General features: G+C 50.0%; 1 protein-coding gene across 1 annotated transcript in view; it reads left to right on the top strand.

Annotated features, from left to right (window-relative positions):
- PLEKHA7 (pleckstrin homology domain containing A7) overlaps positions 1 to 11,788 on the top strand; it is a gene marked incomplete at its 5' end in the record, with an annotated part of 92,377 nt that extends 80,589 nt beyond the window's left edge. The window contains 4 exons of the mRNA XM_049639980.1: positions 2,549 to 2,707; positions 4,929 to 5,062; positions 5,810 to 5,952; positions 9,555 to 11,788. Coding sequence (XP_049495937.1) covers positions 2,549 to 2,707; positions 4,929 to 5,062; positions 5,810 to 5,952; positions 9,555 to 9,577 — 459 coding nt within the window. The remainder of the gene's footprint in view (positions 1 to 2,548; positions 2,708 to 4,928; positions 5,063 to 5,809; positions 5,953 to 9,554) is intronic.
- Between the last annotated feature and the right edge of the window lie 516 nt (positions 11,789 to 12,304).

The raw sequence follows: 12,304 nt of genomic DNA on the forward strand, positions 1-12,304 counted from the left end.
AAGTTTGTTCTCCAAGCCGAGCTTGAGAGAGGCCATGGTAGCATTTGGAGTCTCAGCTCAATCAAGGACTTGGGTGTACAGAGTTCAGGAATGGAGGAGGAAGATGATGATACGATTTGATGAGGGGGAGCCCAAGCCAACTTGCCTCCCAAACCTCTAAGTGATGCCCTGTGGAGCATCTGAGCACAGGGTGGTGCTCCACAACCCTGAGAGCACGTGGTCTCCCACAGCTTGTGGTGCTGGCAGGCCTCATGGTGTCCCTAGAGAGCTGGGGACTCTGTGCTGCCTCCTGGTGGTGCTTCCAGGAACTGCACCCTGCCCTCAGTCCCCTTCAGTCCTTTTGGGAAACATTCCATTTGACTTTTCCCTGTTGTTTGAAATCACGTGTTTCCCTAGACCTCTAGCCAGACTGTTCTTTCCCTAATTCATTGCACAAGCTCTTTTGCTTTTAGTGTTACCGCTCATTGCCTCTCTAATCCTGCCTGATTGTGTTTACAGAAGCTTCTAATTTGCATTGAACATTCTCTAACTGGCCTGTGCTCTTTGTTACCAGGCTTGTAATAGCAGCTCTTGTCTCCATAGCCTAGCTAGCACTCCCATGTGTCACTCACCTTTCTGCTGCCCCCTTTATGTAGGCCTACTGACTCATAATTCACTTAACCCAAAAGCTGCCCCGTAAGGCTGAGCCAACCCCGCTGCCTGAGGGCCATGATCATGGGCAGAGGTCTGGGCATTATGAATTTATCCAAGTCCATGCCTTACACCTGGACAGCAGACACAGACTTCAGAGATCACACGATTAAATAAATTCTACCAATCCTAAGGTGGTTCAGTTTTAATTCCTCCAGTCCTATCGCACAATTTCTTATGGAAAACTTTCTGTGTTTCTAGTATTTAATAGTTTGAATGGATGGCGAGATATATTATGTTCTGTATTCAGAGGACCTCTCTGCAGCTGTTAGCACAGACACCAAAGGGGTAAGACCCAGGACACTCCTAGCTTCAAAAGCTGCAAAGCCGGTAACTTTTAAACTTTATAAGCAAATGTCATTTGGGGGTAACACTGACCTTTTACAACCTGATGTCTCAAATGTAGAAAGATTATCTAAAAATCGTAACTTGAATATCTTGTAATTTTTCTCTTAAAAAAGACTTGTGTAAGTCTCTGCATCAACGCCAATAAACGTGTTGCTTAATGATAATGGATTGGCGTGGTTCTTCCCCAGGATACATCATAGAATCTAGTGAACTTTTTCTGTGAACTTCAGTGAACTTTTTCTGTTTGTGGAAACAATCAGGCTGGGTTTAAATGAGGACTTGTCTCTATTTGGGGCACTTGTGAGCGTGTAAGAAAATGTGAATTTTCTTTGTGAATCATTAAATTAATTTTTCATCCTTGAAACTTCAAATGCCTAATCCTTTCATACTGTAATTGGAAATCATCACCTAAGAGCAAGTACACTGGCTTGGAGTCCATATTGAGAGCTTGTGCATGAATGGGTGAAATGTGCTGGTATAGCAATGGGTTTGGGGCTTTGGGGAGGACTTGAGGGAGGCATTAAAGATAATCATGACCATTTGGGGCTCTGTGAGATGTATAGGGTGGGAGGGAGGAGGTGACCTGGGATGGAGAAGCATGTGCTTGGTGTCTGCTCAAGAAAAAAAGAGCCTTTGAACCTGTTTCCTCCTCTCAACAACCTGCTCAGGGTCAAAGGCAGTGTGTAGGCCGCAGGGATGATTTGAAAGGCTCCTGCAGAGTTGCGTAGTTGTGCTTGAATCTTAAAATGGCCAGTTTAGTTTTCCCTCTGAAGAGATGATTTGTTACATAGTTGATACTGAGGAATAGCCTTGGATATGTTGCATTTGATTTAACATTTCAGTTTTACATAGTTTTTTGTTTTTTTTTAACTTAAAATATCTGCCCCAAATAGATGCCTGGGTAAATAGCAGTTTAGCTATTCCTGCTTGGACCTTCCTGGCCCTGCTGAGGGTGCGATATCCTCCACCCCTAAGTGTATCCTCTTGGGAGTACCTGTTAGAGAGGGTCTTGGCTATTCTACTCGCTTACCAGGGCCTCACAGGGCTTGTTTTTCCATCATTTCTGGCTGCTGAACCAGAAAGCCTTCCACAAGCTATGTGGCAGCAGAAGGGGCAGTCCCTTCTCTGGAGCTGTATCCCAAGTTCTGTTTTGGGGTCACCTTCTTGGACCTGGAAGCCTCCTGTATCCCTGGAGACCATTATGGGTCTAAAGCCATGGGTCTTAGAACTGGGCCCTGGAGGTACATGTGTGAATTTTCTGGGGGCCCAGATCAGAGAGAAATCAGCAGTCTGGAATCAGGCCATATAAAAGGGGTAGAGGCCTCATTCTCCATTACACAGGGTTATAGCACCCAGCAAGGCGTCCATGGTCACACAGCTTTTCCATAATGGGTCACAGGCCCTCTTCCCAAGGACCCCAATGCCTGCAGGCCCCATCCAAAAGGGCACAAGCATGGCTCTTTTAGCAGTCAGGAAGTGACTACATTTAACCTTCTTGTTCTGTTGCCAGTGGAAGCGTGAGCAGGACTTTGACCTGCAGTTGCTGGAACGGGCCATGCAAGGGGAAAGAAAGGACAAGGAGGAGAATGGCTGGTTGAAAGTACAGGCCATGCCAGTCACTGAGTTGGACCTGGAACCTCAAGACTATGACTTGGACATCAGCAGAGAGGTGAGGGCAGGGGCTTCCTTTATGTTCCCCCAGGAGAACTGGCCTTTGGGCTCTCAGCCTCACCAACCCTTCCAGTGGCACTGGGGGGTGTTGTCCTGAATGGGGACAGGGGTTCAGCTTCAGAGTGGTCAGGAGAATGTATGAATAGCAGCTCGAGGCAATAAAAGGAGCCAGGTATTTTGATGATGCAGATTCAAAATCTGTCTCTCTCTATACTTTACAGCAAGTCATTTAACTTCTCTGGGCCTCAGCTTCCTCAACGATGAAATGGGTTGTGGTGAGGAATAAAGTGACTCAGCATGTTACCTGGAGGATTAGCAACGGTCAGAAAGCTGTGAGCACAGGGCCTGGCACATAGTAGGCATGTGATGAGGTAGTTGTTATTGTTGGGAAATGTTTCCTGGAAAACTAGGAGTTGGCCTTGCGACTGGCCAGTTTGGCCAACTTGAGCAATTAGACTTGGTGTGTGGGTCGGGGGTGGGAGGCGAGCAGGTCTGAAAATCACAAGTGAAATTTCCAGCCATGGCAGAGCTTAGGAGACCTGCATAGCTTTGGTCTGAGTTCTTCTATTGCCCTCTGGTGGCACAAATGCATCATGACTGGCCAGGCCTAGGAAAGCAAGAAACCCCTGGGTCTTCTATAAGTCAGGACTATCTCTTACCCAAGGAAAGAGCAAGGAATCAGAGGGTGACAGACTCAGGGTCTTCAAGACATGGGGCGGTCTTCTGTGGCCTATATTGTGCCATTTGTAAGCTCTGTAGAATGGTGTCTATGGCTATTTGGTTCACCTCTGTGCACTTAGTACCTAGCACAGGGCCTGGCACATAGTAGGTGCTCTGTAAATATTTCCTGAATGACAGTTCTGTTGAATGAAGTGCACAGTGGCCCACAGATACCCCACGAATATTTGTATGAAGACTTGGCCTGCACTGAAACTGTACAAGAGGAAATGTTCTCCCCACATGAAAGACAGATTTAGCAGGGTATGGACAAATTGACACCTGTGGAGTTGCTGAGTTCTGGGATCAGCTGGAGCTCCAGGGATTAATGAAGCCAGTCCCCTGCCCTCAGAGCTTTTCCCTTTGGCACCTCTGAAACAGCCAAAGGTCTGTGCTTTCTCAGATTCACACAAGAAGCTTCTGCATGTTGCTTTGGCAACGGAAGTATGCTTCATGGTGTCCTAATTGGCCTGCCAGCCAGGGGAAAAAGTCCTTTCTTATCTCTAACCTAAATCCCTCCTGCTACAATGTAATCTACTTCCTTCCTCTGGATCTGTCCTCATTGGAAATAACAGAGAAGAGCTTATTTCTTACCGTCTTTCACCAGAATGAAAGGTCTGCATGGGTTTTAATTCAAGTCCAGATTTACCCTGGGATTGGATTTAGCTTTTTAGAAGCTTCAACCAACCCCATTTTAGTGTCCCTTTGTAGTTCGAGGAGGAAGAAATTCCCTGGGATGCAAAAGTTGCCTTTAGCATTCTTAGTCTAAGCAAGGTTTCACCAGGCTGAGGTTGCTGCTGGTTTCATGTAAGAGACCGGTGGGAGGGAGTTGGGGGACATTTTCCTCTCACAAGCAGTAGACACCACATGGCTGCCTCCTGTCTAGATCAGAGGAGCTTTTGTAGGTGCAGAAAGCATTATCACTTTTTTTCATCCATCAATCCATCCACCCATCCAAGGAGTATTTGCTGAAGGGCTGCAGGGTGCCAGTTCCTTGCACTAGACAGCAGAGAGAGAAACAGAAAACAGGAGGGGGCATCAGGGGCCGGGGTGAAGAACAGGGGAGACTTCTGGAGGTGAGGTCCAAAAGGTCAGAAAGCATGGAGCAAATGGAAGAGCATCCCACGCAGAGGAAAGAGCAGGGGAAGAGGCCGCACGGTGGATCAGTGTGGCTGTGGAGGTAGGCAGGGATCAGCTCATATTGAAGGCGGCATTGAGAATGATCATTTTTAAATCTGGAGCGCTTCTAGTCTAGCTGTTTTGCCTTCCCCTTCCCTTCCCTTGGCCTGTAGGAGGTTGTCTGGTGTGGTAGAAAGAACACAGGCTTTGGAGTCAGATCCAGGTTCAGATCCCGACTCCACAGTGGACTGTTGTTGATCTCAGCAAGTTGCTTAACTCTGTGGGCTCCATGTTCCTCCTTGAGCTAGGGGACAGGGCAAGAGGAGCAAGTCCCAAACCCGATATCTGAGACCCCCACCACCACTGCCCGGTCCTTTCCTCAGCTGTCCAAACCAGAGAAGGTCTCCATCCCCGAGCGTTACGTGGAGCTGGACCCTGAGGAGCCGCCCAGCCTTGAGGAGCTGCAGGCGCGGTATCGCAAAGCCGAGAAGATCCGCAACATCCTTGCTCGCTCCAGGTCAGCTCTTACGATGCCCGAGTCCTGACAGCCTGCTAGGCCGACCCCAGGGGTGTCTCAACTGCAGGGGCCCTGGGCCAGGCTAACTAGGGTGCGTGTTTTGCCAGGCCTCTGACTCAGGTAAGCCCTGTTTATTGCGAAGGGCAGGCTGGCTCTCAGCACGGCACCGGTGGATCTGTGAGGAAGCTTGCTAGGTCGTCTGGGAAGTCCTGAAATCCTCAATAGAGGGCCATCCTGGCACTTTGCCCCCACATCTATGTCTTGTGATGTTGGCAAAGGTAGGAAGTGGAGCCAAGTGTGACAGTGAGGTGGACACTTCAGTTCCTCACACAGATAGATCCCTAGACCAGAGCCAACCTGGTTCTGAGGTGCCAGATGCATTGCCTACTTTCCTGGAGGCCAGGACAGAAGGCTTTCCTGTCCCCTCAGCCCCTGGAGCTTCAGAAACGTAAACCTGGTATTTGATAGCCTCTCTTTCAGAGCTAGCTTAGCCTTTTCACTTCAGGATTTAATAGGAACCCAGTGCTGTAACTCTTCTTAAGGTCCATGATCCCCCCAAAGGAGGGACAAAGCTGTGACGGGGTGTTTGGGAGAAGCACATATACGTTTGTCTGGAGAGAAAGTACTCTGTGTTTATCTGATGCCCCCTCAAAGGGTGAGAGTCTCCAGGCCAGGGAGACCCTCCTCTCCTGTGGCAGATGCCAGGGATGGTGGGGGCCCATAGCTTGCTTTCTGGCCCTCCTGCAGCATGTGCAACCTGCAGCCGACATCAGGCCAGGACCGGAACAGCGTGGCCGACCTGGACTCACAGCTGCAGGAGCAGGAGCGCATCATCAACATCTCCTACGCTCTGGCCTCCGAGGCCTCCCAGCGCAGCAAGCAGGTGGCAGGTGAGGCCATGGATGCCAGCCTCCAAGTCCGGCTCCCCCTCACTGCTTCCTGGGCTCAGAGTCCAGCATGGCTTGTCAGGGAGTCTGCAGAAAACCAGGTGTCAGGCTTGGTAGTTGAGAGCCAGTTGGAATGTTCTCCTGTCCTTCAGGGCTTGGGAGGTGAGATGGGGCAGCACAGGTGGTAGAGAGAACCAGAGCTCAGGAGGGTCAGAGGAAAGAGGCCCAGGAGAGGATGTCTTTAGCTCATTCTTAAATCTGGGAGTGGTGCTGCTATTCAGCTTTCTCTGCAAATGTGGGTTAAAAACAGGTTTTTCAGGCCCCTGAGCCAGGGGGCCCAAGGCTAAGGTTTCTGGCCTCACAAAGGGGCAGGAAAGCAGTGGTGCTTGAATTTCTTGCTGGGGTGAGGCAAAGGAAGCCCCTGCTTTGTTCCCCAAATCAAAGCCACTGTCTACTTTATCAGGGTGGCCTATGCCAGTGACCAGGACTTGGGAAGTGGACTTTGCTGGCCGGTGGGGAAAAAACACGGTGGGATGGGAAGGTGTGTGTGTGCACATGCACACATGTGCGTGTCTGTGTGTGTAAAAGGCTTTCTCTCTCAGCCAGGAAAGAGGCTCATGGCTTCTCCCTCCACCCATATCTCCCCTCCCCATGTGTGCCCTCCCGGTTCACTTAGTAAGATTTGTCCCCAGATGCAGAGGCCACTGTGTGTCTTGGCTAAGTGGGGAAGGAGTGATCATAGAGCGTGAAGCGGTGTCACAATACACCCCCCCCACACACACACACACACACCAGCCCTCCAACCCTGGCCAGCGGGTCCAGAAGCCCAGCGGCTGCTGGGCCCTGAGGTGACTGGCCCTGGGAGCCTGGTCTGGGGACCAGAGATTAAACAGCACCTGAAGAAGCCATGGGAGTGACCTTGGACAAGGGGAGACCTATTCTCCATCTCCCCCACCCCCATGCTCTGATCCTGCAGAGTCCCTGAATTCCCTGCTGTCTTCTCTCCCTTGAAGACCTGCTCAATGGGCTGAGAGGTGGTTAGTGAGGCATCTGTGGCTGGGGAGACAGTAGATGACTCACCTAGACCCCTCCTCCAAATGATCCTGGGAGCTCCCTGTGGCCCATCTTAGTAATTTTGACTCCTCTCCATGTTGAAGGGTCTAGCATGGAAAGTCTCCCCCAAACCACCATAAGGTGCCCTCCTGTCTGGCCTGTGCTTGCCCTACCCACCTGGATCTCTGCTTCCTCACTGCGGGCAGGCAAGCATGCCCACACACCCTGCAGGCAATTAGCAGGGCTTCCCTCACCTCCGCACCAAGTGGCCACCTTGGCCACAGCCTTTCCATACTCTTGCTCCCTCTCTCCAGCTCAGAAGCATATCTGGGAACTGCAGGCCAGTCCCAGCCAGGCCCCCACAGGCCCCGGGGCATACCACCCAGGCCCTTAGTGGTGGGTGGTGTGGCCCACGCTACTCTAGCCCCGCCATGTGTGGGGCGTCTGTTGCTGCAGGAGCAGACAAGGAGCCTAACGCCCCGCTTAATTCCTGTGTGCCTGTCTAGCGCAGCAGCTGGCCCTCCTCCCGCCTAAAGCCCCCCTGTCCTCCAGGACGGTGCCACCTTACCCCCCCTTAAGCAACGGACTCCACTACACCTTTGTCTAACACCTTCCAAGTAAGAGCCCTGCCTGGCCTGCCACTCCCCTAGCATCGAGCATGCTCTCCCTGCTCTCTCTGCTGCTGAGCTGATTACAGTGCCGTCTGCTGACACTTCCTTCTGCTGGCAAGGCGGCCGCTGGGGAGACTGACATGGACTGGCAGGTGGGTGGGGGTGGATAGTTTTTAAGAACTCCATTCTCAGTGGATTCACCTCAGTTAAGAGTATGTGATCCAAGCCCCCTGCCTCCCTGAAATAGAAGCCAGAACTGTACCCCTTCCACGCAGCTCTCTTTTCTGCAGGGAGCCCAGTGCCCCAAGGGCTCAGTGTAGGCCAGGCTGCAGCTTGAGATTGGGGGTGTTGGAAGGGAAGCGTTAGTCTCGCTCGGCCTTTCAGGGCTTTGGCCGGAGAATTAGAAGAATTAGAAGAATTAGAAGACTAGAAAAAAATCCAGGTTTACAGATGAGGAAACTGGGACCCAGTGAGGAGATGGGTTCTCACTCTGGTGTCAGGGCAAGGACTACGACTGCCCTTTTCATCACTTCAGGAAAGGGAGAAGAAGAGAAGCTTCATGGGGAGGCCACCCAGGGTAATGTGAAGTTGGCCCTCCGCTATTCAGAATGTTCTGGCACCACTCTTTCTGGGTCCTGCCCATGAGAGCATTTAGTGACGAGAGGCAGGGAGAGATTTTGGGAAGGGGCACCGGACTGGGAGCCCAGAGGCCCCAGAGTCTGGTTCAGTCTTATGGTGAGTTTGTGGCCGGAGGCCAGTTGCCTGACCTGGACAGGGGAGGGTCCAACCAGAAGTCTCTGCAGTCCCCTTCCTGACGTTCTATATCGCTGGCATTTTGTAGGGTTTTCCCTCTCTTTCCTTTGTATGTACTTACAGTTAGTACCTGTTGAGTACCTGCTATGTGCCAGGCATTGTGCTAAGCGTCTCCTTCGATCCTCACAACCACCCTGTAAAGATACTCACCCCCATTTTGTAGATGAGGAAATAAAGCTCAGAGACCTTGAGGGACTTGCCCAAGGAGTTGAAGCTGTAAGTGTCAGAGCCAGAGTTTGAAGTGCAAGTTCAGAGCCTTTGTTTTCCATCACCATGGACTCATCTGGGCTACCTCAAGGCGCTCTAGGTGTCTGGAGAAGGGAGGGATGGAGAGTGTGTGCATTGGGTTGGGGTTGTGATTTTCAGCAGGTGTCCCCCAGCCTGGGTGCCCCACCAGCCTGAGGGTGGAAGGAAGAGATTGGTCTACTTGGGCCAGGTTCCTGGGAAGTATGCATTGGAGACCCCGTGACTGAAGAACCACAGGAAAATACTTCAGCCATGTCCTTTGTAAAGGCCACAGGGACCTGTTGGGGACACAGTAGGGTGTGTAGATTTCTCCTGGAGATCTGAGTTTGGTGACACCACCCCAGGCCACAGAGAGGCAGGGGAAAAGCTCTGTTCCTCCTGGCTTTTGACACCCCTGTCGTTGTGAGATAGGCCTTTAACACTTTTTTCGGAGTGCATCCACATTTGTGTTTACCTTCGTGTTAGGATAAATCCTCATTAGGAGGTGGGTATAACCACTCTGTTTTTAGGTTAAAAAAACAAGACCTATGGAGGCTGAGAGCATTACAGAGTCCCTCAGTGAATGAAGGGCAGGGCCAGAACTGGACCCCAAGGTTTTCTTTACTCGGGCCTTTTGCCCTGTCAGATCAGGGGTCACTATGCATCCGGCAATCCTTCTAGAAGTGATAAGGGTAGAGAGAGGGTGAGGCCAAGTGCCCATGAATCCTAGAAGTTGAGGGTCCCCCAGCGGCGGCCGCATTGCCCCAGCCCCCTGCTCTTGCTGCTCTGTCTTGTTAGCCTGCCATTCCCTGTCATGTGTGTGTGCAGACATGCCACTGCCTGCTCCTCAGATGTGGGCTGGGATCCTGCCAGGCTCTCACTGTCTCGTGTGCTTTTTGCCAGCCCAGGCAGTGACTGACCCGTGACCCAACGTGCAAAGGAGAAGTCTGAAGCCAGGGGCCCAGTGGAACCAGTTTCCTCCGAGAAGACTGATCTTCCTTCCCCCAAGGAAACCCCTTCCAGCTCAGCAGGGGTTCTGGCTGGAGGAAGGAGCAGCCACAACTTCACTATAGGGCTGGGTCCTAACCACCACCACCACCCCCGCCCCCCCACCAACTAGTTCAGACTCCTTTTTACATATGACAAAGGCACTTTTGATACACACTGTAAAATACTGATGCTGTATTTTAGAATCAGAATATATTTTCTAATGTTCACCTCAAGGGCTGAGTGGCTGGAAAGGTGAGGATGCAGGATTTTGGAGCTGCACATACAGATTCAGGTACCATTTGGGTGGTAGGTATGGGTAGGGGAGAAGGGCGGGCGGGCAGAGGCCAGTCCAGTATCCAGTGAACTCAGGTGAAGGTTGCATTTGAAATGTGCTTCCAGGGGAGCCCAGTGTTAGGCTTGTTGGCATGTTATCTGGGGGAAGAGGGGCCCTTAGCTGCAGAGGTCAGCTGCCCCTGACCTGGCCTGGTGACCAGCTCTGGAGGAGGAGATTCCACCAGGGTGGCATGTGGAGCCCAAGTCCATACCTTGGCCCTTGGGTTTGGTTTAGGGGCAATAGTGTATTCAAGAGGTTTGGTTCCAGACCTGTCCATGGGTTCTCTCAGCAAAGGGCTCTTCTTGGGAAAAACAGAACAGTTTGCTTTAATTAAAAACAAAAATTTATATATATATATATATATATATATATATACACACACACACACACACACACACACACACACACACACCTTGAAATACAGAAAAGGTGAGAGGAAGCACCTTTTATTGTATCATAAGCAATAAACTTCACACTGGGTGGCGTCTACCTAAAACTCCCTGACTCCACGCTGGGCTGTGATAGGGCTTTGTTGCCTTCCCTGGAGAACCTAGATCAGCTTCCCCAGGACGTGGGTCTGGTGGCCAGAGGGCAGGCAGTGTGCCCCCACCATCCCTGAAGGCCAGCAGCAGGACTTTGACTTGACTTCCAGCCTCTAGTGAGGCTGTGCCAAGCCAGGCACAGTGTTTGTGGCCCTTTATTTAAATCATGAGCTCATGATATTCTGCATACAGAAAATGATGTTTAAAGGAAAAAAAAAAAACTCCATTGGGTGGGGCCACACTTTAAATGAAAATTTGTCTTTGACTGTGGTCAGAAAAAAAAAAATCTTAACTATATTTAGAAATTGCCGTCTATTTTTAACTAACTCCATATGCTGCCAGTATCAACTTCGTGACATTTGCCAAAATAAGATTTTATTTTTGCCTTTATAAGATTTTGTTGGAAAAATGAAATTAATATTTTGCAAGAAAAAAGTTAATTTAAATAAAGGTGTAATGGTTTGCAAAAAAAAAATGGCGATGAACAGATTAAAATATTAACCCGATATGCTTCCTGCTTCTTGCTGGCTATATATTCTCATGGGTGGCCTGTGTTAGTTTTTTTCCATTTCTTTGGAAAATCCCCAGTGTCAGCTCTCGATCCTGCTTGTGTGACCTATGAAAAGTTTCTCCTGCTGACAGTTCCTTGACACTTGATTGACTTTGGAGGCCCCGGGGGGAAGAAGGCCTGTGTTTGGGGCCCTTGGCTGGGCTTCAGCAGCTGCTCACAGTGGCCTTCCACCCAACCCTGGTCGAGGGGCTGCAGGGCTGTGGACTCCCATGTGGGGTTGGTTTGGCAATCCAAGATAGCAGGAGCGACGCCATGGGCCCCTTTCCAAACCACACGCCTCCAGCTCCTTCCAGTGAGGCGGGTTAGTGACGGACCATTGCAAACTGGATTTGTATTTAATTCGTTCTGACTTGTGATGTAGGCTTAAAACAGAAGCCAAGGGGCCAGTTCAGTTTAGGGATGTGTGTGTTTCCAAGTTTGCTGTTATGGCAGTTTTTCTCTATTGCCAAAGAAGAGCACCCAAGGTTTAGAGTGACTTTCCAACTATTTAAACTGGGGAAAATAGATTCCAAAGCCCTCTGAACAGAGGACACTGCTGCTTTTTAGCTGCTGATCTCTTTTTGAATTTTAAAATAAAAAATACTCTGGTTTTGAGCATTACTTAGAGATATCCCCATAACAGAGGAAAGAGGTTGGGCAGGGGAGGGGGAGGTGGTCGGGAGAGTGGAGATTCCTCAATAACTGAGTGCAAAAGTTAAAAAAAAAAAAGTACAGGAGCCAATACACACAGGGTGGCTGTCTGTAGACATAGACACTTTTTTTTTTTTTAATCAAGTTAATTAACATACAGTGTAGCCTTGGCTTCAGGAGTAGAACCCAGTGATTCATCTCTTATGTATAACACCCAGTGCTCATCCTGAAATGTGCCCTCCTTAATGCCCATCACCCATTTAACCCATCCGCCCTCCACCTTCCCTCCAGCAACCCTCAGTTTGTTCTCTGTATTTAAAGGTCTCTTATGGTTTGCCTCCCTCTCTGTTTTTATCTCATTTTTCCTTCTCTTCCCCTATGTTTCTCTATTGAGTTCCTCAAATTCCACATATGAGTGAAATCATATGATACCTGTCTTTCTCTGACTGACTTACTTCGCTTAGCATAATACCCTCTAGTTCCATCCATGTTGTTGCAAATGGCAAGACTTCATTCCTTTTCATCGCCAAGTAGTATTCCATTGTGTATATATACCACATCTTCTTTAGTCACTCATCAGTTGATG

This window comes from Panthera uncia, chromosome D1 (assembly GCF_023721935.1).
Source record: "Panthera uncia isolate 11264 chromosome D1, Puncia_PCG_1.0, whole genome shotgun sequence".
NCBI lineage: Eukaryota > Metazoa > Chordata > Mammalia > Carnivora > Felidae > Panthera > Panthera uncia.